This window comes from Pollicipes pollicipes, unplaced genomic scaffold, assembly GCF_011947565.3.
Source record: "Pollicipes pollicipes isolate AB1234 unplaced genomic scaffold, Ppol_2.1 Scaffold_4881;HRSCAF=5763_pilon_pilon_pilon, whole genome shotgun sequence".
NCBI lineage: Eukaryota > Metazoa > Arthropoda > Thecostraca > Pollicipedomorpha > Pollicipedidae > Pollicipes > Pollicipes pollicipes.
The window spans coordinates 19670406-19697126 of NW_023596576.1; the positions used below are offsets into that span (position 1 = coordinate 19670406).

At 51.9% G+C, this 26721-nt stretch overlaps 1 protein-coding gene across 1 annotated transcript in view; it reads left to right on the top strand.

Moving 5' to 3' along the window:
* The first annotated feature begins 20098 nt into the window (after positions 1-20098).
* Positions 20099-26721, top strand: part of LOC119100092 (band 4.1-like protein 4) — a 31880-nt gene continuing 25257 nt past the window's right edge. Inside the window, exons 1-2 of the mRNA XM_037223205.1 lie at positions 20099-20286; positions 26570-26674. Of these exons, the coding sequence (XP_037079100.1) occupies positions 20203-20286; positions 26570-26674 (189 nt within the window). The 5' untranslated portion in view covers positions 20099-20202. The remainder of the gene's footprint in view (positions 20287-26569; positions 26675-26721) is intronic.

A 26721-nucleotide genomic window follows, 5' to 3' on the forward strand; every position in this document is an offset into this window, starting at 1 on the left:
TTTCTTGCCTGACGGGCTTCTGTTTGGCTTCTGTCAATTTGAGTGCGGTGAAATATAAATTTAGTATGCAGTATTTTGATTGTGAAGCCGATCCTGAGGACGGCAGAGGAACCGAATGTATTTGAATTTGCCTTTTATGATAAAATCTGTTTTCCAGCTCGTTCCCATAACCGCAAGGGGATCATCACTGAAAAAGTGACAAGATATTTATGCTGACCTGGGTACTTGGATATTGTGCTGCGGCTACTTCGGAATGTGAAAGGTTCCCGACAACTAATGCTTGCAGTGTTGTGTGCCTGATCATTATGTGAGTACCAGCCTCCTGAAACACAGTAACGCCCTGACCCCGGAATTTTGCTTGTAGGCGACAAATGACTCAGTTGATTTGTAGAAAATGTCTGCAGTAAACAAAGTGCAACATGCCTGCAGCTTTGAAGCGCGAGGGAGCGTTCATCTCCTCAATGCCTAGTCTTGCTCCGCATTCGACGTGGGCCACAAATTACTACAAACCGTAACGATTTCGATCTTTGAAAAAATTCCGAACACTGTCGTCTCCCAACGAGCCTAATGAACTTCCTCATTTGACAGATAACGCTAACCTGCCCATCAATATTTGTAATGCTTCAATTGTGCGGGCACAGGGCCCGCACAATCAACCCTTGTTTCCCACAGGCATGATTGACGTTTATATTGAATACACTGTGGCTTAAACGTATACAAAAGGCTCCATACAGCACTCAGCCAGATATCAACATAGGGAGGTAACGCTCAGATAGCCCTGGATTAAAACGGTTTCGCAGATGATCAGTCACATTGCGATTTATTGCGGGTTTTCATGTTAATCTCTAAGGGGCTGGTGAGTGGTTGTTACTTTATTTTGTTTTTTAAATCCATCGCATTTTTCAGGAAAGAGGCTCAGCAACTGGTCCTGACCTCAGAGACGAATGGAGACCGTCCATTTCGAGTGAGAATGATATTCTGTCATCCATTATCAACTGCCAATAGGTTTCGATAAAGGCATTGCGTTCGGGAAACAATTATTCAAAACCGCCGACGCTGTACAGCGTCCAGGCTCCGTTGGGATCTACATTTGCTGCATTAAAAACATACTGCCTACCTTATCATTGTTGCAGCAGATCGGAGCCTTACAGGAAGCCTTCGGACCAACGTGTCCGTCTCAACAGAGCCCAACCTGGGCCCGGGCCACCTTCCCCGAGGTTCACCCGACTTGACCGCCCTCGCAGTCAGCCGACCTACCTGGCGCGCCCCGGTCCGGCTCGGGTCAGTTCGGTTAGCGGCTGGTCGCAGGGGTCAGTCACGGGTCGGTCGGCACCACACTCTGTCCATGCCGGCCGCTACCTACGCCTCTCCCCGACTCTCCCTCCGCGCGCCGCGCCCGCCAGCGTTGAATGCGGCGCCTCCGCCGGTGGCCGGCCTGACGTCGCGCCCGCCAGGGGGCAGGCCGACCGCGCGCGGCACGAGGTGGGCGGGGCCGCACCGCTGGCAAAGGAGGCCGGCTGAGACCAATTGTAACAAGTTTTACGCAGAATGATCGGCAAATTCGCCTTCAGCCATTCGCTTCAACATTTCTGAAATGGATGAATTCCTCCATCCAGCGTTTTTATTGAGCTGTTTGCGACGTACATGATTGATCATGTTCGGCGGTTACTACAATGAACAAAATAGCATAAAACATTGTCTTAAATTTCCATCCAGGCTGGCGTCCTCACGCGACAAAAAAATGACTAGAAGCACTCTGCACCTTTGTCAGTATCACAATAATATGCACTGAACCAAATATGTACTACGGGTGCTGCTTTCTAAAATTGGTTGGTGGGGCTCAGCCGAAAAGGTTGACTTAACCTAAAACCTGTCCTAAAACCTAACTTAACCTAAACCCGAAAACCTGATTTCTCCAGGATTTCGGCAATTTGAACTTGTGTCCTTGGTGTTAGAATACAAAAACAGCTTTTTATATCTTTCGTAGAAAAGCCTCGCATTGCAAGCTAATGTGAACTGCCCTTTGTGAAAGCTTAGGATGGGATATCATTCACAGAAGAAAAAAAACATGTAAGTAAATCTTAGTTGGAGACCATGGATGACTACCACGGTCGCTGATCGTGTTGTATAAGCAACACAGCTACGATTATGCAACAGATACACTTGCGCCACTGTTGGGGTTAAGCATGTATTAATTTTATCAGGATAATGACCTTAAACTTTTAAAAGCTGCCGCATGCTGTCGTCAGTTGTTCTTTATCCCAATCCAGGCTTCATCATTTGAAAACTTACCAAACGTTTTCATACTGACTTAACATATGAAGGAGTTAGTATAACCACATCATTAAAGGTCCTATAGGATACTATTGGGTCCAAACTGGCATGAAGCTAAAAGTGACGTGTTTAGGCATCTAATGCCGTGCGTTAAACAAAAAGATAATGCTCTTAGTGCTGCTAGTGCTGCGCTAAGAAAGTGCTGTTATCGTTACTCTTCTTCGAATAACCAGGAAAGAAGAGAGATAGATGCATTAGCACGCGCCCGGATGGCCGGCTGGGTTATCCTTCGCTTGGGTGGGGGTCAGTTTGACCCCCCTAAAATCTCAGAAACTAAGAGAGTTACAGACACCAAATTCACAAGGTGTATAGAGCTGTACGTAAACTCACCCAGGCCAAATTTTAAGGTTCCTAGGACTAAATCTTCAAGTCAAAAAAGGTCAAACGAGGAAGAGCTTCAGGTTGGTCTCCAAAGAGCCCCTAGAACCTAGATAACTGTTCTAAACAAAAGGTCACGTGCTCATCAAATGTCAGTGACCTTGCTAATCTTTTGAAGGCCATGGTGACCAAAATCATACAGCACCGCTTTGAGTTTTGCATTTGGATAAGCAACAAAGATTACGCTAGGCAGTATGCCCCTAAAAACAAAATGTTGACCTGGGTCATTCTAGGTCAATGACCTATTCTGACCTTTAAAAAGTTTATGGAAGGTGTGTAATGCAGCTCCTGTTATCAATAAATTCGAAATAAGCACAAGGTACTACCCCATACAGCAAACGCTAGAGGGTAAAAACATTCGAGAGGGGGTCAAGTTGACCCCCACCCGAACGCGTGTTAATATGTCGGCTGCATGCCTTGATAAATACGATTGTTAGCCGCAAATTCAATATTGCCGGCCAATCCCACAATATTTTTTTATTTTTAAGCAGCGGGCCACAGTAAACACGTGAAAAGATGCGTAAACATGGAAATAAATTCCAGTAAACAAGCATCACCACCACACATCACTCATACATGCAAACGTCTTCAAGCTAGCACGCGCATGGACTTCCCGACACATCCTATTACCCTCCATGTTTTTTTTTGGGGGGGGCGCAGTTTACACTCAATTTCATAAACCACGTTTTTTTGCGTGCAAGCCCTTGAACCTCGACTGACACAACTGACACCTATTACCTCCTTTCCCAGACACTGGTCCCGTGATGGAAGACATCACCGAACACATTTTTACTTTATTGTAAACACTAAGTTTAAATCAAATAAACATCATCTAACACGGAATGCTGGAAGATGTGCCCAAAACTAGCATGCTACCATGAAACTGCTCGGCACAGAGCAAAGAACAAAAGCCGTCGATTTGCATTGACTAGTATGCTACCATGAAACTGCTCGGCACAGAGCAAAGAACAAAAGCCGTCGATTTGCATTGATCAGCGAGATCCAACGTCTCCACCGCAAATGCATTTACGAGTTCTCTTTAAAACCATTTACGCAACCGGAGCGAAAACAATTTGTACCTACCAGAGTAGCTTTTGAGAAACATTTCTGTGTGAATCCGAAATAAAGGATGAAATGAGGGATAAAGTACAAAGAACACCAGATGGTTTCAAGAGTTGAGCCCTTTATAATAAAGGAGCCACCAAAATCCCTGCAAAACATTGCTGAGGAAGTCGACGTCACACAGCCTTATGAGCAGTTCTGGAAAATGACCTCGAACTATTTTCCTGCAAAGTGACCAGCAACCAGAAGCCAGGAGAAGCCGGTAAACAGCTGCGGACGACATTTGCCACTTGGCTGGAGACCAAGGCATAAGCCGATCCCAGATTTCTGAATCGTGTCTGAATCAGCGACGAGGCCCACCTCTACCTGAATCGGACCGTTGGAACACAAGCTGTCAGATTTGGGCTGTGGATCTGCCAGGTACCGCCGCACAGCCTTAACCATTGGACGGCCTTCTCTTCCAGTGTGTAGACGGCTGCATGGCCACCAACAGCAAGCTCGGCAGTACGTCGGCATGTTGGAGAGCTTCTGAATATAACTAGATCAGGGACCCAGGGACAAAATGAACAGCGTATGACCCCAGTGCGCCAGTGTGACTGAAAACCTCAGCAATCTGAAGAGGATCAGTACCCAAGTGGCGCGCCAAATCACACCTCACATGTACGCCAAGTTTACCGGTGAAGTGGAAAGGCGCCTTCCCACGAAAAAGAGATCACCTGGAGCAGGTGCTGCAACGAGTTTCCTGAGTGATGACAAAGTGTTTATAATAGATGATGCTAATACCCAAGGTCGGATGAGTTTTTCCATCAATACAGCTGTCAATGTGACATCATTTTTATGGTACGGGCAAGTGACGTCGGAACATATTTTTCTTTCCACCGTCTATTTTATTGTACGCGCAAGTGACGTCGGCACATATTTTTCTTTCCACCGTCTATTTCATGCGACCTGAGCATCCAGCATGCACGTCACGCTTGTTGACGCTTTAGATGTTGCTGGTTGCCATCTAAGTTTCCCTGCCCGAAGTGCTAGATCCTGGGTACCACAGGCCACCCCAGTTGGCAAAGTACCCCAGGCAGTGTGAGTAACGGTCAGGCAATACAAAGGTTGGATGTTTTGGATCTGATCGCGGTTGCGTGTCGTCAAGTTTTCTGCTTGAGACTAGCAGAATGATCAAATGATTGAAATAATTGATCAATATTTGAAATAATAATCAAATATTGTATTCGACCGTGCAGGTATCGTCACCCTGTTCATGCAGTGATTGCGTGCATCAGCTCAGATTCGAGGGTTTGGAACAGTATCATTTAACTTGTGTCCTGAAATGATGGAATGCTGCCAAAATATGTCGTAACATCTGGGAAAATTTTGCAAACTGCCAAGTGCACACTGAATACATCAATTCTCGGACGAACCACGCAAATTGATTGATCGATTGTTGGTGTTGTGACGGCGTGCTAACAAAGTCAATTTCGCACCTCATTGTGTCCATTTTCACCGCGGAGACGTTCAGACGGCAGCAGACAACACCCATACACAGCAAAGACGGTCAGATGATGTAAGATAGCTAGGCTACTGTGTACCCGGGATGTTAAGGAGGCCTACTGACTTAGGGGTATAGCTGTCCCGTCAGAGGTCCTTTTATTGTCCCGTGTTCTCTTGACCTCCCTGGCATCACACAAAACACTCTGGCATCAATGTCCTGCCACGACCCGTGGAGCTGGAATGACGGCGGCTATTTCGAGGTCTACACACCATGTCAAGCGTATATGCAGGAGTGTAATTTTCCACTCAGTTCAGGGTCGTTCAATCTTTTACCAGCTTTGGAAAGAAAGTGGACCAAATCCACGAAGAATCCCGTTTGCTGCCGGGCAGATTTCGTCATCTTTCATTGTTCAGTCCCCAACTCATTTAACAAAACTGCGCGTTTGCATGCATATATTTATATGACGTTAAGAGAGTCTCATGACTATGTGCGCTTCCCGGAATCTGGGATTTTCTTCGCTGGTATCAGCCGACTCTACGGTATATTATTGCATAAAGGGTTTTCACGCGTTCTTCATATTTTGGAATGTAATGCATGCGCTTCATCTGGCAAGTGAATTCAGTGCAACCTTTACTCTTTTTTAGCAAGGTTATTGGGCCAGACAATTTTTATCGCCAGGAATAATCAGAAAATCAATCTCCAGAAAATCGGTTGAACTGTATGCAACCCAACATTTCTTCATAATTCTGATTTGAGCTATACGGTTTCGTGTTGCTGCAAATAGTCGCTTAGATTTTTTCCTTATCCTAAGTAGTTCGTTGCAAATGTATAGGATCGCTAGAATATTTGCTGCGCTGTTTCACTTCGTTACAATGGTTCATGAAAACAGCTATTACTTACTTGCTTTTCAACATAGCTTGCCAAGGCAAGCACAAAGCTCTAAAGGCTACGTTTGAGGTCTAGCGACTATCACTGTGCACTCGTTCGAGACCGAGTCCGAGCCTTCGACTTTGAGATGCGGCGGGCATCACCAGCGGTCCCCGCCCGTCGCTGGTCAGGACCAGCGGTCCGCGTCCCTCGCTGGTCAGGACCAGCAGTCCGCGCCCGTCGCTGGCCAGGACCAGCGGTCCGCGCCCGTCGCTGGTCAGGCCAGCGCTGAGCGTACGCGAGGTCTGCACGCAGAGGTGGCCCTACCGGCGGGGGTGGGATGCATCCCCCATTAACCTTAAAGTTCAGCACGACGCCTGTGACGCTGCATAAAACACGAACCTGAAGTACGCCCCACCGCTCCAGCTCTCCCCCCTCCCCCTGCCTGGTCAGCGGTCAGTCGGTGGAGCCACCCCTGGTCGTGTCGTCCTGTGCGGGGCGCTGAGAGGCGGTGCCGGCGGCGCTGGCTGGGCGCCGCTCGGGGCGCCCGCTGACCTCCGCATAATCGTTTCATCAACTGCGTGGGCTCGGCGGCCCAACGGCTGGGCGCGGGGCGTGCGGCGCGGCCAGCCAGCGGTGAGAGACGCCTCTCGACCAGGGGCTGGTCCGCGCTGTGCGTGGACGCGAGGCGGGTCATATGCAGGTGTGTGTGTGTGTGTGTGTGTGTGTGTGTGTGTGTGTGTGTGCGTGTGTGTGTGTGTGTGTGTGTGTGTGTGTGTGTGTGTGTGTGTGTGTGTGTGTGTGTGTGTGTGTGTGTGTGTGTGTGTGTGTGTGTGTGCGTGCTCGAGACGCCCGCATTTTTGCACGCGATATAATAACGCGTGGAGACTAAGCTAATTTTTTGCTACCTCCATGAGCCTGAAGGACTTCACAAGCTGGGTTAAATAATAGGCACCAATCTCGAATGGCTAGTGAGGTGAGATGGGCACAGAGAATGAGAAAGTTACGCGAATTGATATGGGGTATGCGCACAGGCATGGTTATGGGAATAGGCAAGATATTTACAACATGCTTGGTAGATACTTCGAGAAATACCACGTATTTGTGTCTGTTTTCCTTCTCTCAGTAATGGTGTTTATGGCTACAAACGTTCCAGGAACTTTCCATGACTTCAAAACCCTGTTGCTGAAAAATGTAAATAGGTGGGTAACGTGTGGGTACAATTGATCACGATTGGTAACAGGCGGGTATGGGTACAGCTCGATGAGCGTTGAAAATTGGGTGTAGGGATCGTACCCTTGATGGCCTCTTCATTGTCCTCCACCTGGTTGCAATATTCAGGGATACCTTGAGCACAAGCGCGTTGCAGTGGGTTGTTCCTACAAATGTTATGACAATTTGATTGCTCAGTTTGACCCCCCTTGATCTCAAAAATTAAAAACGCTAGAAACGTCAAACTCAACGGGTGGATCGACCTGTATGTAAAATCATTTTTGTCAAAATTCTAGGTTCCTTTGTGATAACCGTCGGGTCAAGTAAGATTAAACAATATCAAACTCAAGATTGGTGCCTTAAGTGCCCACAGAGTCTCTCATGCAACCGCCTTGAATCTAGATACCTGCTCTAGGCAAAAAGCACTGGTGTTTATTCGAGTTCGGTGACCCGGTTTACCCTTCAAAAGGCCATGGTGACCAAAATCTTATTATTCAAACAATTATTTAAATAAAAGTTAAAAATCTAGGTAAGGTGCTCTAAAAGTTTGACCTGGGCCAATTTGGATTAGTGACCTACTCTAACCTTTAAGCAGTCCATGTGAGATGTCTGTTGCGGTCTCTGTTATTTATTGATTAGAAATGAGCACCAGAGACTTCCACATACAGCACGTTCTCCAGTAAAAACGAAAACTAGTTTTGGCCTTCGTCTGACCATCATACCTGACCCCGCATCAATGAAATTTGTTTTAATCCTAAATTTAACGGTGTGATTGCTTTCGAAACTATCTCAGAGATGTACGACTTCGTCCGACACTCCGTTGCAGCACCAGATTGAATGACTCCCTAGAAATTGTCTTCGCTGACAGCCACAGTCTAAATTTGAACTGTCATAGGCCAGTGACCTAATGAGGTACATTCATTTTTTGTACCAAAATACTTGTTGTTCAATTGCATACAGGTATGAAAAGTTCAGCGCGGTTACGCCGTGCCGTTCAAAAGTTATTCTATAAATCCAGGGGTTGGGAAATGGGTCCCAAGCGGAGCGCGTGTCAAAACTGTTCTCCTTCTTACGCATGCTGATATCGATATCTGCAATGCGCACCCAGCGCTTGTATTTTGGGCATCCTTAGTCCTGACCAGAGACCTACGTCACACGAGACGACACTGACCTGCTGTTTTAAATAACAATGGAGTCGTGCGAGGGGTGCAGCAAATATATGCCCTCACAGGAAGGCCTGTTGCGAAGACGCAGGCAGGTTCACAAGGTTGCAAAGCTACTCGTGTCAACAAACAACATATTCTAGACCTCTTTGCCTCAATTACGTTCTTTGTGCATTATGTTAGCATAAAAGGGCAGATACCCAATGACCGCTTGATTATTTGATGGCTGTGATATATGTTGGGAGCCCACCCATGACCGACCCAAAGCATCACCAACGACGAGAGCCACGGTAATGTCGCAAAGACTGCCCTTAGTTTGACGTTATACTTAAATGGTCTATACGATAGGTCATAGATCTGTTAAATGTACATTTCGCATACCATCGGTACGCAACACTAGCGAATTAATATTACACAAGCAGATATAGCGGCCTTATCATAAACACAAGTGGACACATCCACAGTTACAGCAAACCCATTGTAGCACATGCTACGAAAATGTACGTCGTAAGACGTGTCTGGCGCGTTGTAAGACGAACACCACACCAACCACGTAGGGCGGCAGCCCCCAAGTCAAGTGAAAGGGCTGCTTGAAGCATGGGCGGTGAGGCGGCCTTTAACCAGATAGAAGGCACAGCATTTGCCGCATTCATTGAGGTGCTGAAATAACCGTTAATATAATGTTGTTTTATGTCATATGCTGCTGATTTGTTTCAGATGTTCTCTTGGTGTGGAGCACGCACGGCGCGCAAAAATATTGGTCCCAATTATGCAGTGGTACTACATTCCCCGACACCATTCTGTGCCGTAGTAGCAACTATTCATACTGACTCTTATTTCTAGAGATTAAGGTTATGGGCAAATTGTTTCAGTCAGATACATAACATGCGCAGTTTGCATTGCCATGTGACACGATGGTTTGCTGTAACTGTCGATGTGTTCACTTGCGTTTATGATATATTTCCTTCCTACCTTCTTTAGGACCTTCATATTCGCTCATGAATGATTCTGGCATTAGATATGATATTATTGCTAGTGCTGCGTATCGGTAGCATGCAAAAATTTACATTTGCCAGATTATGACTGATTATGTATGCAATTCTAGTGAAAGGTCAAACTGAAGGCAATCTTTCACGATATTACCGTGGTTCTCGCCGTTGGTGATGATTTGGGTCGGTCATTTGGGTGGGCTTCCAACATATATTACGGCCATCAAATCATCAGACAGTCAAATGTGTTTGCACTTTATGCTGGCATAAGGCAAAAATAAGTGCATTTGATGAAAGCATTTTTGGAATACGCTGTTTGTTGACGTGCGTACAATCCCAACCTTGTGAATCTAAGTGCGTTTCCGCAACACGGTTTACCTGCGGGGACATATATTTGTTGCATCCTTCATACGACAACGGCGTTGTCTGTAACAACAGTACGTGCCGTCCCTTGCTGCGTAGATCACTGCTCAGGACTTAAGATGCCCCAAAGAATAAGCGCCAAAGCACATTTGTTGGTTTTTCATGTACACCGCAGGCAGGTAAAACGACATCGATTGAGGAAGGATCATATATTTGGAAGTGGGCATATCACACAACTGGACCTGCCTGATACAGGTCCAGTCGTGCCTGTATCATACGATCGCACCTGTGTTTGGATCTTTGACGTTCCCAAAACATCGACCGGTCGAAAACGGTCCAAAATTAATGGTGCCCATCCCATTTCATCATTGCAGCGTAGTTTTATAAACTTGCGCAGCAGACTTGATTCCGCCACTTGTAGACTAATAACGAAATGATGATATTGCTGCATGACTGAGAAACTTTCGGAATTGTTTCAATCCCATTCTTGGTCTATCGCAACCATCCGCTGGCACATTTGGGAACGTAGAAGGTCCATTCCGGCCGTGCCCACCATGATAAAATGATCAGTGAAAAACCACATATGTGTTGGCCCCGCACGCAACCAATGCGGTGCCGCCGTTATGGAAAAAGCTTTTGGGCTGTTCAAAACGGCAAAATTTTCTCGTGCCGAATGCGCCAATTGGTTAACATTCAACTGTCTTGAATTTCTATTCCAGCTGTATCGACAGCGAATGTGTTCAGCGCATATAGTAATACATACGTTACATGCGTAGTGCATATAGGGTCACAGTAGGCTTGTTGTCAAAAGGCCCTTACAACAGAACAACACGAAACACCAAACTGCAGGGGCTGTAAATCCGAAGCGTTTGAACTGGGATATCAATTGATATAATAGGCGTGGTCAACACTAATGACCTCTTGCACGACTAAGCTAGTCTGAATCCGAAGGATGAGAGTGTAGTGCACTGGTCGGTCGGTCCTGGGATGCGCTGCGACGGACTTAAACGCGTGGACGTTGTGAACGGTGTACATCATGAACTGTGGACGTCTCGAACTGCGGTCATTATGTTGCGTACCCGTTCGGTTAGTTATTTCCACTGCGTCGTGATGGTGGTGTGAGAAAGTGCAGCTTTCTTTAGGATATTTGTTGCATTTACTCGTACACCCATTCCGGGCATTCGCATACGCATGGGTACTAACAATCTATTTGACTGAATGGGCGCCCGCATTTTTCGATTACTGGAAAACGTTCGGAACCAGATCGATGTCCCCCTATGCCTTGAAAACTCATTCATTTCCGACCCAAATATTTCCTCTTTGCGCCGGGGTGCAGCCGACCGGGGCCAGGTGACGTTGCGAAAGATTGACGGGTATTTTGGCGTTATGTCCAGGCGTTAAGGTCGCAGTTAGTTCGTGACAAAGATCACGCTTTTGCATTTTGATAAGCCGTCCCATTGCAAGGGTCCTTTTCTGGGAGCTCAGTTGTTAGAGCACTTGAATCGCAATCAGGAGATCCTGGTTCGAAAACAGTAACGCCAGGGAAAAAGTCGGGATGTGACGCGCACATGGCTGAAAGCCAAACATTCAGTGCTCGGGTTGTGACGCGCACATGGCTGAAAGCCACACATTCAGTGCTCAGGTTGCGACACGCACATGGCTGAAATCCAAACATTCAGTGCTTCCCAGGGTTCATTAGGCCTGACATCGGCCGGAAAGTGAACTGGGAGAAACATTGTGCTCATGCTAACGCGCCAGCTGAGGACGATAGTGCAAACGGTGAATCATTCGGGGTGCTAAACCTCGTCTTAATCCGTCCGTAAAGCAATACATTCGTAACATTTGTCTGGCTTCCGTTTGTCACAAAAGATGATCTTGCTGTCAGTAATACCCTTACAACAACGCGGCACGGAACTGCTGGAGACTCTAGATGATCTTGCTGTCGGTAGTACTCTTACAACAACGCGACACGGAACTGCAGGAGACTCTAGATGATCTTGTTGTCGGTAGTACTCTTACAACAACGCGACACGGAACTGCAGGAGACTCTAGATGATCTTGTTGTCGGTAGTACTCTTACAACAACGCGACACGGAACTGCAGGAGACTCTAGATGATCTTGTTGTCGGTAGTACTCTTACAACAACGCGACACGGAACTGCAGGAGACTCTAGATGATCTTGTTGTCGGTAGTACTCTTACAACAACGCGACACGGAACTGCAGGAGACTCTAGGTGATCTTGCTGTCGGTAGTACCCCTACAACAACGCGACACGGAACTGCTGGTGACTCTAGATGATCTTGCTGTCGGTAGTACCCTTACAACAACGCGACACGAAACTGCTGGAGACCCAAGTCCGAAGCGATTGAAGCTAGACGCTTGATAAAAAACGTGTTAACTACCATTCACTGCATGTGTTGCCAAATAGCGTCTAAATGCAAGAAATTGGGGTGTAAGGCACGGATCGATCTGTCATGGAACGTGTGAGATCTACCATGCTATATTGAATTTGTCGTTTTGAAGCTGCTTGGTGAAAGCTCCGCAGCCACGATCTCATTACAACACTGAATATATAAATTGTTTCGAGTGGCTTCCTGCCCGCGGCATAGCTATGCAGTTCAAGGGCATAAAATGCCAAATTATGCAGTCGATGAGAGCATCCGTAATCTCCGCCCTGACCAGTGCTGTTTTGTGTTTGCCTGAGGCTAAAGAAAAACACGAATAAACTCTCACCCGCCTGGGTCGGCCAGGTTTTTTTTTGGGGGGGGGGGAATTGAACTCCTTGTTTCTTGCACAATTTTTGAACGTTTCCAATTCGGTCCACCCAACCTTCAGAGTCTACTAAGGCGTTTCGCGCATTGAAGAATGTTGTTTTCAACGTCAGATAACGTTACACGCAAGTAGAACCGTGCCCGAGGATTGCTGTTGAAATTTGTAAAAGATCGCGTCTTGCTGAGTTGATTTGTACCCTGGTTCTATACCCCAATCGGATTCAGCCACACAAAACAAGGTCATGCGACATCATGGAGAGGGATCATATAATCTCAGTCTGGAGGTGGCACGTAGGAGATGAGGTTGGCGTTGGGTACTGATATATATCTTGCCAGAAGGCAGGTCATTAGAGTCGTTAGTGACTGAGGGTGGACACCACCTTGTCGCTGAATCCCGAATTTGTTATTAAAGACGTTGAACATAATCGAGAGAAACATGATGGATAGCTAGACGCCCATTAAACCAGCCTCACTGGTTGGAACACACGGAAACATAAACTTTCCAGAATATCTCATTGTACTTTGTAAACCAATGGGCATACCATCATACTATGCATCTGACTCACCGACAATAAGTTGGCCGGAGCAAGCAATAACTGTAGCCGTGACAGGCAATGCTTTGAGCTCCCTCTATGCTCCATACTTGGCCCCAGACCACACTCCCCCGCTCCCCACACACAAAACAGCTCCCTTTATTGTCCATGCTTGACCCTAAACCACACTCCCCCGCTCCCCACGCACAAAACAGCTCCCTTTATGCTCCATGCTTGACCCTAAACCCCACTCCCCCGCTCCCCACACACAAAACAGCTCCCTTTATTGTCCATGCTTGACCCTAAACCCCACTCCCCCGCTCCCCACACACAAAACAGCTCCCTTTATTGTCCACGCTTGACCCTAAACCACACCTCCCCGCTCCCCACACATAAAACAGCTCCCTTTATGCTCCATGCTTGACCCTAAACCCCACTCCCCCGCTCCCCACACACAAAACAGCTCCCTTTATGCTCCATGCTTGACCCTAAACCACACTCCCCCGCTCCCCACACACAAAACAGCTCCCTCGCGGCGGGTGGCGACTAGTCCGCGGCTCGTCGCCGAGCGACTTCGACGCTTGAGAACATCGTCCTGACCAACCGATAGCCATATTCTCGTACAAGCGCCAGTCTGTTCCCTCGCGCAGGGCTGCTGTCCGCAGGTTGACGCGAATGAAATCGGCGCAAATAATCAGCTGATGGACCAACGCAGCCAATCGCGGAAGCCCAGTCAGCCCCGCGGGCGGACTCATGGCAAACTATCTTGTGGACATTATGAGCTGTAGACATGTGGACAATTTTTAGTGGAGACGTATCGAATAGTGCACACTATTGTTCGGACCCGTTTAGTAGGTTGCCTCAATGTCTAGGTCTTTACGAGGGAGACCGCAGTCTGAGTGAATCTTACTGGAGGAAATGTTAAATTTAAGGATCCGCCCCGTCTCGACTTGACACAGCCAGGTTGCCACGCTGTGTAGAGCTCACTAGTAAGCAACGGTTGTTTACATGCCTATGCACTTTTTGAAGCAAAAACGCCGTTATTTAAAGGTGTTCTGTGTGAGCTGTTGGGGTTTGCATGCAAACTGCTCGCGACGCAAGCTCCTCTCGCGGCTCACGGTGTGTGTTACTGGTGATATAGGGACCCATGTGTTTCATAACTGTAACGCGGCTAGTTTTGCTACCTCTCCTCTCTATCCCGTCTCAAGAACCGTCTGATTCCATAATCCGGACATGCTGGTTTGGGGCAACAACCTGACTAAAAAGTGTCATAACTTGCAAGAGTAAAGCTTAAGACTATTTTTAAAGATGTAGTCCGTACGTTTTGATCGTCTTGATTTCTGTAATGAGCGGTGACGCCCTGCAGCACTAATGACGTGAGCCGTGACCCATTACCCAAGCGCCAGATACCGGGTCAACGGTGGAGTTTTGCCCCGAAAGATTAACGTGCGGCAGCGCTGCTCCCGGTCACTCCTGTCCTCTGACGTCATCTGAGCTGTCGCGCGACCGCTGCCAATGTCCTCTTGCCATCGCAGTCAGGGTAGATGGCGGGCGCTTACAGAGGCTGGAACCCGCCCTGCCGCGGTTGGGCATATCGGAGGGTAAACAGAGGGGTCCAGTCAACAGAGCTATCGGGACAGACAACTCTCAGTGGCAGACAGACGGTATCCCCGACTGGGCGTCTAATGACCCGCAATATCTCGCGCGACGGCAGCGCAAGCCTACCCTGCAACTTGAAGCAAATCACCTTGAAGGCAACCCGATTCGATACGGTCGGGCACCGTTCGAGGGCTCCGTTGTAGCGTCCAGGCGGCTTCCGTGCGCTGATGGCTAATATGTCCGTAGGGCCGCTCTACTGCCAGAGTCCAGTCGCGACTCTATCAGTCTGTGGTGGTCGGGGCGCTGCCTGGGGCGGTCGGGCGCCATTATCGTCAGCAATCGTTTGAGCCCTGCTTAGCTTAGCTCGCAGCTGGCTCCCGAAGGACGCCTGCCGCAGCTCGGTTCCGGCGCCATCTGACTGGCATCAATGACGCGCGAACTTACGGCTCGCTTTTGGATTTGCCGCGATGGGAACACAGCTTGTAATATGACATTAGCCATCGGGTTTTGCACGGAAAGAAACGAGGGAAAGGTCGCGTTTGATTCACCTTCATCTCCTTCCATATATGGACTCACCATCACTGTGCGATCCACTAATAAGTCATGTCAACAGTGGGTAAGCCTAGTTATGATAGTAACATAGACATAGGCATAATGCATCGTTCCCTACGTGTGGATACATATGCGTGTATGCATTTTTGTGTGAGTGGCATGAGTGCGTGTAGGGGAGTGTTTGAAGGTGTATATGCGTGATGTGTGGGAAAACTTGCACGCATGCCTGTGTCCGTATGTGCCGGTGTTGCCTGTTTGCATGCGTGGGTTACACACACGGGTGAGACGCATTTGCAGCTACATGCAACTTCATCATGGTAAGCACGGTAAAGACCGCGTTCAAGTTGGCAGCAGCACCTTTGTCAGCACCAATCATGGTCCAGTGTTCTCCCTACGTCACGTCACGTCACGTCACTACAAAGTGGCGTAGTTTGTGGGTATGCTCGATGGCTGACGCTGCTGCCATGCTGTTTTGTCAGCGGGCTAACGTGGAGGTATAACGCTACCTGAATGTATGTATGACTCTGACAAAGAGACACAAGCTTGATGTGGCAGCTCTTGTGGTTGCGAATACGTTGGGCGGGGTAAGGGCACTGGTCTCCGATTTTGGGAGAAGGTGACGAAGAATGGATAAGACGGGAATTGGACTGCCAAGAGTGATCATGAAAAGGTGAGTAGCAGTGACTGGCGAGGTGTATGGTCGAGTTCCCCAGCAAATTGATAGCGTTAAAGTAATCGTAAAAGATGGAAAACAGAACCAAAATGCCCTGCGTCTCGAACGCAGGCTTTGTCAGTACAAGTAGTAATGTGGTGAAATGTTGGGATTCATGCCAGTACAGTAAACAATGAAGGACCTTTTCCACGAAGAAGGTTGAGTGAACACTTGAGATAAGAAAGGAAGAAATTTGAGTTAGGTGGGATTGCAAAGGAACACTTAACTTACGGGAGGGATAGACAATTTTGTAGGCAGTTTGTCATGGTCGGCGGTAAACAAGAGGCAGTGAGAGGTCAGTAGAGGTTAAAAAGTAGAGGAAAGAAGCAAAGTAAAATTTAAAAGTTGTCCGTCAGCCGTCACATTGAACGCTCCATCAACACACATGACGTCACGCATTCCAGCTGACAATCGTGCTGACGGCAGATCGAACAAGGCCAAAGTAAAGCAGGGCAAACTATTTATTTCTAGGAGACTGTGCTGCAGTGTACTGAATATGATAACAAGGGATGAGCCATCCAGAAGGTTCTGTGTGTAACGATGATTGTAAACCCGGTACTTATCAAACGAAATGTCGTCTGTGGCAGCATTAGTTGACATCCGATTTAAGACTTCATGTTGCCATAAACAGTTAGAAAAACATATCTTCAGCAGAAAGTGGTGACTAAACGGGCATTTTCCTGACAGTGTATTTTTCATGCGGTTTCAAACGACAGAGCGCAGAAAAACACATGTTAACAACGCGGTCTGTGACAGTACAAAATGTCATGTCATGCTGCGGCTGTTGCAATTTTTATGAAAACCGAAGTTATTGATTTAACAAAGTGATAATTATCGGTAATAATCCATGGCTCAGCACACCTCACCCTTAAAAATAAGCATCGCTGCTACGATCAGCCGCTTTGACCGGCAGCTCGTCTACTGAAATGAGACTGACGGGAGCTACGGCGTCAGCTACGGCTGGTTCAGCCCACGCCGATGTCAAGCACTTCGGCGTCACGACGCGCCGCTCCGTCGCCACGCCTCCGCCGTTCTCATAAACTGAGCATTCTCCACCGACCGCTGGATGTCGCCCGAATCGCGGCTGCCGCGCTCCATCGGCGGCAGTGGGCGGGGAGAGCGGAGCGCTGGCGGCCGTGACTGACGGACCCGCAGCCGGCCGCAGTTCGCCGCCGGTGCCGCTCGAGAACGATCAGGTGCAGCCCGCACGCGACGGCGCCCGTCCCAAGGTGACTCCACAAACGCTCCGCCTTCGCAAGGTGAGGACGAAGGCCGGGCCCCTGGGAGCTAGTGGGCGATGCGCGCTGAGTGTGGCACTGTGCGTTGACGTGCGAGCGCGGGTCCTGACGCTTAAGTGTTGTGACATCGTCCATACTTACTTGTCATGTTCCATTTCTCTCCACATTTGCATTTTCGTGTAAAAATGATGTCAACAGTTATGCCAATTCACGGTGTTTTGGTCAGAGGGACACCTGGACCGGTCATGCATTCGAACGGGACACAGACCTTTCGGAACACGGAAAATCTGCAAATCAGTACCCCCACCTGTCCAATGAGCTGCCACATCTTTTCCCAGCGACCCGTAACCACCGAAAACACCTCGGTCTCGGTTCGAAACGGGCGATGTCGTGACCGCTTTTCCGGTCCGTTCGACCGCGGCCAGGGAGGGCGGGAGGGGCAGGGGGGGGGGGAAGGGGCGGCCGCGGCTTCCTGCGCCGATCTGGCTTGGTCTTCGTTCGAGCCCGGTGGACAGAGCGGTAAGAGAGGTCCACGGGATGGAGCATTGAGAGAGATCCACGGGATGGGGCAGCAAGAGAGGTCCGCGGGACGGAGCATTGAGAGAGACCCGCAGGACGGAGCAGCGAGAGAGGTCTGCGGAACGGAGCAGCTAGAGAGGTCCGCAGAACGGAGCAGCGAAAGAGGTCCACAGGACGGAGCAGCGAGAGAGGTGTGCGGAACGGAGCATCGAGAGAGGCCCGCAGGACGAAGCAGCAAGAGAGGTCTGCGGGACGGAGCTGCAAGAGAGGTCTGCGAGACGGAGCATTGAGGTCCGCGGGACGGAGCAGCGAGGGAGGTTTGCGGGACAGAGCAGCGAGAGAGGTCTGCGGGACAGAGCAGCGAGAGAGGTCCGCGGGACGGAGCAGCGAGGGAGGTCTGCGGGACAGAGCAGCGAGAGAGGTCTGCGGGACAGAGCAGCGAGAGAGGTCCGCGGGACGGAGCAGCGAGAGAGGTCTGCGGGACGGAACAGCGAGGGAGGTCTGCGGGACAGAGCAGCGAGAGAGGTCTGCGGGACTGAGCAGCGAGAGAGGTCTGCGGGACGGATCAGCGAGGGAGGTCTGCGGGACGGAACAGCGAGGGAGGTCTGCGGGACGAAACAGCGAGGGAGGTCTGCGGGACGAAACAAACAGCGAGGGAGGTCTGCGGGACGGAACAGCGAGGGATGTCTGCGGGGCGGAACAGCGAGAGAGGTCTGCGGGACGGAGCGGCGAGGGAGGTCCGTGGCCGCCGGCTGCGCCCGCCGACGCAACCGTGAGAACGTGAGATCGTGGGTGCGGCTTTTTCGCAAGCCGTCTCGTTATGACAATAGGCTTGGCCACGTTCTCGTCGTATTTACGACGGCCGGTCCTGAGGCGACACATCGAACAGGCGGAATGTGTCCGGGGTGAAGAAACCTGAGCAGCGGCCACGGTGAAACGACGGTGCCGGCGGCGCCACCGTCGATCCCGCATCTGCCATAGTGTTGGTCAGCTATCGCCTCCCTCTCCGTTTCGCGAATGACACGAAAACGGGCAAAAACGGGGGACGGCGAGGAGCGGCGGCACCGATCGGCCGGTCCGAGGCGTAACGAAGGCGGCGGCAAAAACGCAGTGGCGCTGGCCGGCGGCGGGGCACTCGCCACACTCCAAATGGGTTCTCCAACCTTCTGGCGATTACCATATTAACCGGGGCTGGGGTCATAAACACTATGCCCGGACCGCCGGTGCGGGCTTTGTTCGAAGCGGCCGGGCGCCGCCGCAGCCCGGGCCGCGTCTGTCTGGTCTGAGTGATCTGGGTGCCGATTTCAGAACCGACGTACTGTACAGTTCAGATGGAGCGCACGGCTGCAGGTTGGATGCTTAGTCAGATGATACTGAAGTCCAGACAGTTTTGGTTCTCCGGCACTGGACTGAAGTTCGGAATGAACCCGGATGGCTTAATTACGACGAACAATTTCATGCTTTTCTGTTCGAGCCTTGTCATAAGAGCCGTCGAATTTTCCAAAGCTTGAGGAAAGGATTGTGTGTGCTGAATGAATTAATTTGCGGAGACATTGTTGCACGTACAGCCATCATTGAGGTATTCCTTGCGACTCTGGGAAGGCGTGCCGCTGAAAATTCCACTGAAGCTTGGTCGGAGTCCCGTAAGCAGATGATAACTCGCTTGAGTGTGTGCTGGCGGGAAAATTTAAGGGTGAAGGAGACGCATTTATTAGCAAAATGAAATTCAAATATGTGTACGCATGCCTAGAGTCTAACCATGATAACAGGGACGTGCTTACATCGGTATTATTGGGTGCGAGGGGCCTCTGCTGCATTAACATCATCTGTCCGTGAACATCGGGATTGCCTTAATGCAAATCTCGGATCAGGGTTTCTGACGAAAGATTATGTCCCTTGCCCCCATACCACGTAAGCCTGCGAGTGCTTCTCGGTTGTGTAGGACCTGGTCGACATGTTTCTGGTCGTTGGCCAACAGTTACTATCGTCACGTAAAGGATAAGCCGTCTGCTAGTCAAGTATCGTATGGAGCATATTTATAATCGCGTTAGCAGAGTTGGTACAAAGTCCGAAGAAATTTGGTTTGTTTTATATTTTGGATAAGGTTTCAGAGAGTTTGTCGCAATTTTAAAGTCTGGTTCGTTCTCAGCATAATGACAAGTAAACGCGCTTGGGATAACGTAAGCACCCGGGCGACACGCTGGACGCCCGCTAACAGGGGACGGCCGATAGGCAGCGACTCGCTCCGACGCCCGCGTGTGACGAACCGCTCTTTCGCCGACAGGTGGGGTGCACCAGGCGAGTGCGTTTCGTGCTGCATCCGCAGGAGAGCTGCCCATGTGCATTGGGTTGGCGCCTGACCGGGGCAGCCGCGTCACGTTTGTAGTGGCACCCACGTTGCCCATCACGGCCGCCAGCAGACATGAAGTGCTTCGGCACCAAGAACAGCACGTACCACTGCAAGATCATCCTGCTGGATGAACAGGAGCTGATTCAGGAGATACAGGTAGGTGGAATTCGCGATCAGTTCAGTGTTGATCAACGAGGCATCAGCCCGTTTCAAAGACTGAGTAAATGGGCACAAAATAACCATCGTAGTCGGCGTGCCTTCATCACAAAATCTCAGTACCGATATTTTCGGAATGGTATTAACGTACCAGTAAGAGGTTTGCACAAGTCTGTGGTTACCTGTGGCACGTTGTGTCATGAAAATGACTGAAGGATTGCAAAAAGCGCGTCGAATTGCCACGTGCGTATGGTCTCGCGTTTTGCCGATGCCGCCGGCATTGCAAACTGGCTCGGTCCGCGCTTGACCAATATTGCGTAGTAGGCGTCAGCTGACGCGCGAAGCTGGCGCGCCTACACTTGCAGCCAACGTCATGACGCAGATAAACATCTTGCCCCAGCAGGCCCCATTCAGACCCCTTACTTGCAGGATTGAGTACTTAGTGACCGTTTTTGTGGCAGCGACACGATAATGGTCCGCGACAGGTTTGCAATTTTTCCGGGTGCGATTGACTTTCATACTTCAGTGGACTTTTCTGACTGCATGATCAAATTACCACCATTAAGTGTGACATGCCCTTGTCTGAATGGTAGTTGGCTGGGCTGCAAACAGGGCTATCATATTATCATGGCAAGTCGCACAGTTTCATGAGAGATCTTGGATCACACAGTGAGCCTGATGACCCCAGGGTGATGCCGCTAGCGTGGTTAAGACCGGTGACGAATTGCGTGACAGAGCGTTTCTACTTTGGGCCTGCGTGTGACTTGTGCATTTGACATCCTCGTGCGTATCGCCAAAGTGACAACTTACCCACACTAGTGCCCGCGTGTTATAAATGTATACAATACTGTACACTGTGTGTCATAAAGGTATGCAATATCACGCTTAAATAATAATTTAAATAAAATTTTGGTAATCAAATAATAGTAAGATAATAATTAAATAAAGAGTATGTACCGGCCTTTCATTACCGGCTCAGTGCGGGCTCCAAGACGCGATTCATTTTCATATCAGATTTGCTAATGTAGGCGCATATTTTGTATGTAATGAGCCTGTATAAATACTTTGTTAAATAGCATTCCAGAAACAAAAATAAATGACCTTAGAAAATTGGTTTCAGTCACAATAAAAATCCGAGCACACGGAACATCGCCACGGCTACCGTTTTCTTCGGAAGCAACATTATTGAGTGGACCGATATCTTACCAGAACATAACGCCACCCATGCTGTTAAATACCTCCCATTCGATAAATGGGAGGCAACAAATGTTACAAAGTGATCAAGGCAAAAAGCTGTCCGACCAAGAGGAAAGACATTAACTGAATAATGACAATGTACTGCGGTGTTTAATACATTTGGCTCAAAAACAATTTTCGGGAGTCCAACCCCTTTGAAGGCGTTTGAAGGAACACCCGACTTTGAAGCAGCGCCGGCAACCAACTGCACAAGCACTGAAACTTGGGCCGCCTTGGCTCCCCCACCCACCCATTGCCCACCGACTGCAGTACCGCAGACAGGGCGGAGTCATGCTCACTCAGCGTGCGGCCCAGCTGACTTTGGTAGGAATCCGTCGATTGGTTCCACCAGCCGTCAGGGACGCGGCAGCAGCTCTGTCATTGCGACACTAATGTGACGATAACAGGATGGCTTCCAAAAGAAACGAGATCTGTCGATTAAAAGTCCGGGGGCTTCAAGGGACACGGCGCGATCAGGCCAGGTGTCTGGCAGCGCTGGAGATCTGGAGACTTCAACATGGCAAGACCACGGCCGGAGACCGCAGCACGGACCACTGGCTAACACCAGCCAGTGCCTGACCGAGACCAGCTGTTGCACAGCTCACACGCCTACACGCTGCGCCCACATCTGCCGCTCGATGGCGGAGACCTGCGTGGCGGCGGCGCCCGGACGGCGCAGCGGCGGCTGGCGTAGCCGCCGGCGGGTTCGGCTGCTCAAGTGCCGTCATCTCTGGCGGAGGGGCCGCGCTGCTGACCCGTCCGCGGCCCGCAATCTGGGCTCGAGCTAATCGCCGCCGGCCCGCAGGCCCGGCGCCTGATCGCCGTATTTTTCCGGGTGCCGAGCGCGGCGGCGGCTGTCGGCGGCCATTACCAGACAGGCGGCGTGGCCCACCGAGCCGCGCCCGCTTCGCGTTTTATTGGCCTTTGTGTTGGGGCGGCGCCGCTGCCATCAATCGGGCAGCTTTAGGGCCTCGCCGTCAACCGTATATCTGGCACGCACGCGGCCGGCCCGGAATGTGTCCCGGCCGGGGCCGCCCGCCGCCCGCGGAGAGCTGAGCCCCGTCCCGGCGGGCGGCGGCGCTGCGCGGGCAGGGGCCGCCCCCCGCCGCGTCGCCGCCCATTTGGAGCGCGAGCTGTCGCCGGCCCGGTACCGCCCGGCGGAGCCGGCCACCGCGTGGGGAGGCTTCGGGACGCCGCACAGGCTTTGATTGGGTCGGCCCGGTGCCGGAATCACCCCTTCGTGTGCAGGATGAACAGGCTGCCGTCTGCAAAAGCATTTTAATCTTGGTTATGGCGGCGCTTGCATGCAGGCGCCGCCGCTAGACCGGCCGCCTCATGAACCGGGGCGGCTGTGTAATTTGTCTCCCCTTCGTGACTGATGGCGTTTGGCCGGACCAGCCGGCCGGCGGGCACAGCCAACTCTGAAAGACCGGTGTTGAGCACGCCCGTTGCATCAGAGTCCGCTTCACTCCCCTGCAAACATTATTGGGCAGGGGTGAACTTCTGGCTGCTGCTGACATGACGGCAGTTTGATATTGAGCGCGACCAAAAGTATCCCTGCATAGTGCATAGCACTCACGACTGCTGGTGCTGATAGCATTGTCTTTCGAAACTGCACCAGCGGTTTGTGCTTTTACCGATTCCATCAATCGTTACCAGGGACGAACGACCAAACTGGCGTTCTGTGCCAACACCGAGCCTTTGTTACGCTGCAGCTCCCAACCTTCGGCGACGCGGCAACCAGAGCCGCGTTCCGACAAGCTCACGTTTCCGCCGCCAGGCGAGTGCCGCATGACTCAAGGTTCTTTCGTCGGGCCAGGGACACGTCGCGCATGTTCGCACCCGCGCCTGTTTTATCCGCCTGCCAGAGGCCTCGGCAGCCAGCCGGGCCGCATCGAGCCGGCGCCGCGCCGCCCGCCGATCTCGGGTTTCGGAGCAGGACGGCTCATTCCGACGGCACGGGTGCGGAATGCCGGCCACACCGCGCCCCGAGCGAGACGGCGGGCCCTGGCAGCGCGCGCGCGCGCCGTCGCTCTGCGCGCGGCCGTTCGCCCGGCGTGGTGCCGCCGGTGCGGGCCCGCCGGCGGTCATCTATAAACATGTGAGCCGGCCGCCCCGGGCGCGCCGGCCCTGTTATTCTCCGCATAATCTGCGGCAATTTATCACGGGCCCTGCAGAGAGGATTCCAGGGACGCGTGTGGAGAGTTAACCCTCGGAGGTGGAGCCGGACCGAGGTCCGATCGACGGCTCGGGGAGCAGTTTCACTGGAGGCTGACTCCAGTATGCTGACTTTCTCTCGGACTGAACGCATGGGACGAACGTAAACGCTGATCGGGCAGGATAGAGGAGTTGGGCAACGGCCTTCCACGGCTTACGAAGGCACGCCGCCGGCAATAAAGTCTGTCTGAATCTACGCATTCCATCGATTCCTGTCGAGGCTTCTGTACATGCTTGTTCTCCGGCAACCATGATGTGTGTTCTCAATATTCTACTGCTGGTAACGAGCTTGAATAGTTCACATTTATCAAACATGAATCACGGCCGTTCCGGCTCTACGCACGAACGCTTCCGATTGGCCAAGACACAGCTCTCGTCTGAGCGGAATGATTTCCTACCGTCTTTATTGCGCTCCCAAACGTTCCAGCGCAGACGCACAAACAACTCGGAGGCAAACAAATTAGACACACAGAGCTGGGCCGACTGCCTGATTTAATTAGGTGGCCTTGTAGTCGAATGGCTGCGGAGCGCGCACGAGCCTGGCGCAGGGCTATACAGCGCTCTAAAAACCAACCGCCGCGCACAGCCGGCCGGAGCCAGGCGCTGACTTTGAGCTGCTGCGCTTCCTTCATCATCGGCGGTGTGAAAAACAACGCGACGCTGCCCTCGCCTGTCGACAACGTGGCATTAGGCTGGGAAGACGCCGGCCGTCCGGGACAAAGAAGCCTCGGCCGAATTACACGCGAACTAGGTGTGACCTGCCAATCCAAATTACACGCGAACTGGGTGTGACTTGGCCGGCCGAATTACAGGCCACCTCTGCCGGGAGGTCAAGAGTGGCCCGGCTGCGGCCTCCGACACGCTGGCTGGGCGCAGATGTGGACGGCGGGGGCCACGACGAGCGCCGGCTGGCGCGCTGGCTCGACTGCTCGACACGCAGCCGAGCCGCGGGTCGGGCCGAGACGCTAACGGTGCCGCCGCGGGAGGGATGACCTCTCGCGGCCGGCTGGCCCCGACACCGAGGCTGCATCTCTAGGCGACGACGGCCCGACTCAGGCTCAGGCTCAGGCGCGCCGCAGGCTTTTCATTTGTCCTCTGCGCGATCCAGCATGGCGGCAATCTTTTGCATCAATCTCTGTTCGGGCGCTTCGGTCTCAGGATCTTCAGCGCAGCCTCGCCAGCGGCACCTTGCGTGGTGTCTGTGGCCCTGTCTCGACGGCCGAAGACGGCCGTGGTGGCGGTGCTGGCTGGCTGCGGCACTCGACCGTGACCCCTCGGCTCGGCTGGTGGTGGGCGCGCGCCGAGCCCCGACAGCCGCTCTCAGCCCATCATGAATGCGCCGACTGGGCAGGCCGCGGCTCCGCCGGCTCCGGGACGGCGCGGCGGGCGGGCGTGTCTGGGTCGCGAGCCCCGGGGGGCAACACACCCCGGCTCTCGACGGGTGGCGAGCGCTCCGCTGGCGGGGCGCACCTGTTTCAACAGCTGGCCTCCTTTCCGGATGAAGTCAGGCCACCGAAGAGCACGGATCCATTGATATTGATGGGATTTCTGAGAATCGCAGCGTGGTGCTGACGGAGCAATACGATCGCGGGCTAAAGATGTTTATTATTTTCCTCTATTCGTCTTGTGGACGGACGGACGGTAAAAGATTGGTGAAAGCTATCGGCATCAAACGATAAACAGATCTATATACTTTGGACAGCCGCGCTATTACCGGGTCTTGGCCTTGAATGAATGACAAGGCCAGCATTGAAGGTCGATCTTAAATTCGAGTGCCTATTTTACCTCCCGCCGTCATCGAACCGAGCCCTCAATACACGGACACTTTATTTTCGAGCAACGTACGAAGTCGACCACCTTTGTCGTCGCCATAACGCAGCGTGCTCTGTCACCGGACCATCGCTGTCTTAGGCCGTCCGTGGGCGGTATTTGTTTGACTGTAGGGGCCGGATGACCCTGAATTCCGACCAGGTAGATGCTAATCTCCCCACCCCCCACCCTCCCCTACCCATTCGACATGAATCTCCCTGGGCGCCTACCCCTCGCCGTTCGCCGGGCAGATACATACCTGGCGATACCCGCCTGCTCCGACTAATTCCCGCGAACCTCCGCGTGGTGCGTCCCACCGCCCTGACACCGACCTGGCAGCGAGGGCCGCGCCGCCGGGCCGGTCTGCTGCCCGCACGTGCGTCGCGCGGCACCGTGCGACACAACCGGCGCCGGGTGCGTCGCCGGCCCGCACCGGTATTGGCCGCGACAGATCCGTTCATCACGCCGCTCGGCCAGCTGGTGGCCAGCCGGGCGAGCGGGCGGCCGGGCCTGCCATCGGCTGGCGTCGATCGCCGCAGGGATTGTCATAGCCGGCCGGCGCCGCCCGCCCTGCGATGGAGTCATTCATGTCTCCAGATGGAGCCGATTGGGCGCCGTCTGAATGGGCCGCCGCCCGCGGACGGATGCCATCGGAGCACTGACGAGTCGCGCTGGCGGCCGGGCGCCGCACGACAGAGCGTCACGGCTTGAATCAGACTCACCACACGCAGGCCTCGCGACGTCTGAAGACCGCACAATTGCCGTGTCAATGGAAAAATGCCCTCACTGAGGATTCGTCTCTCAGGCCGCTGAATACGGGTTGGTTACTTGACTAACTGAGCGACTGACCGGATCGATTCAGTCGTGCAGTGCTGATGAGTGCCGTGCCGTGTTGACGACTGGTCTGGCCATGGCCCGGCGGCTACCAGCTGTGGCTTGGGAGGCACAGCTTCCGTCGTCACTATGCCAGTCGTGGGACCACGTCGTCGTCGGTCACCTGACCATTCTCTGTCTCTCGTAGGATACCACGCTGGGCCAAGAGTTGCTGGACAACGTGTTTCGCCACCTGAACCTGCTGGAAACTGCCTACTTCGGCCTTCGCTTTCTGCACTCGTCAAACCAGCCGGTGAGTGGACAGACATCACCGTCGAAGCAGGCGACGTTCGCTGACGG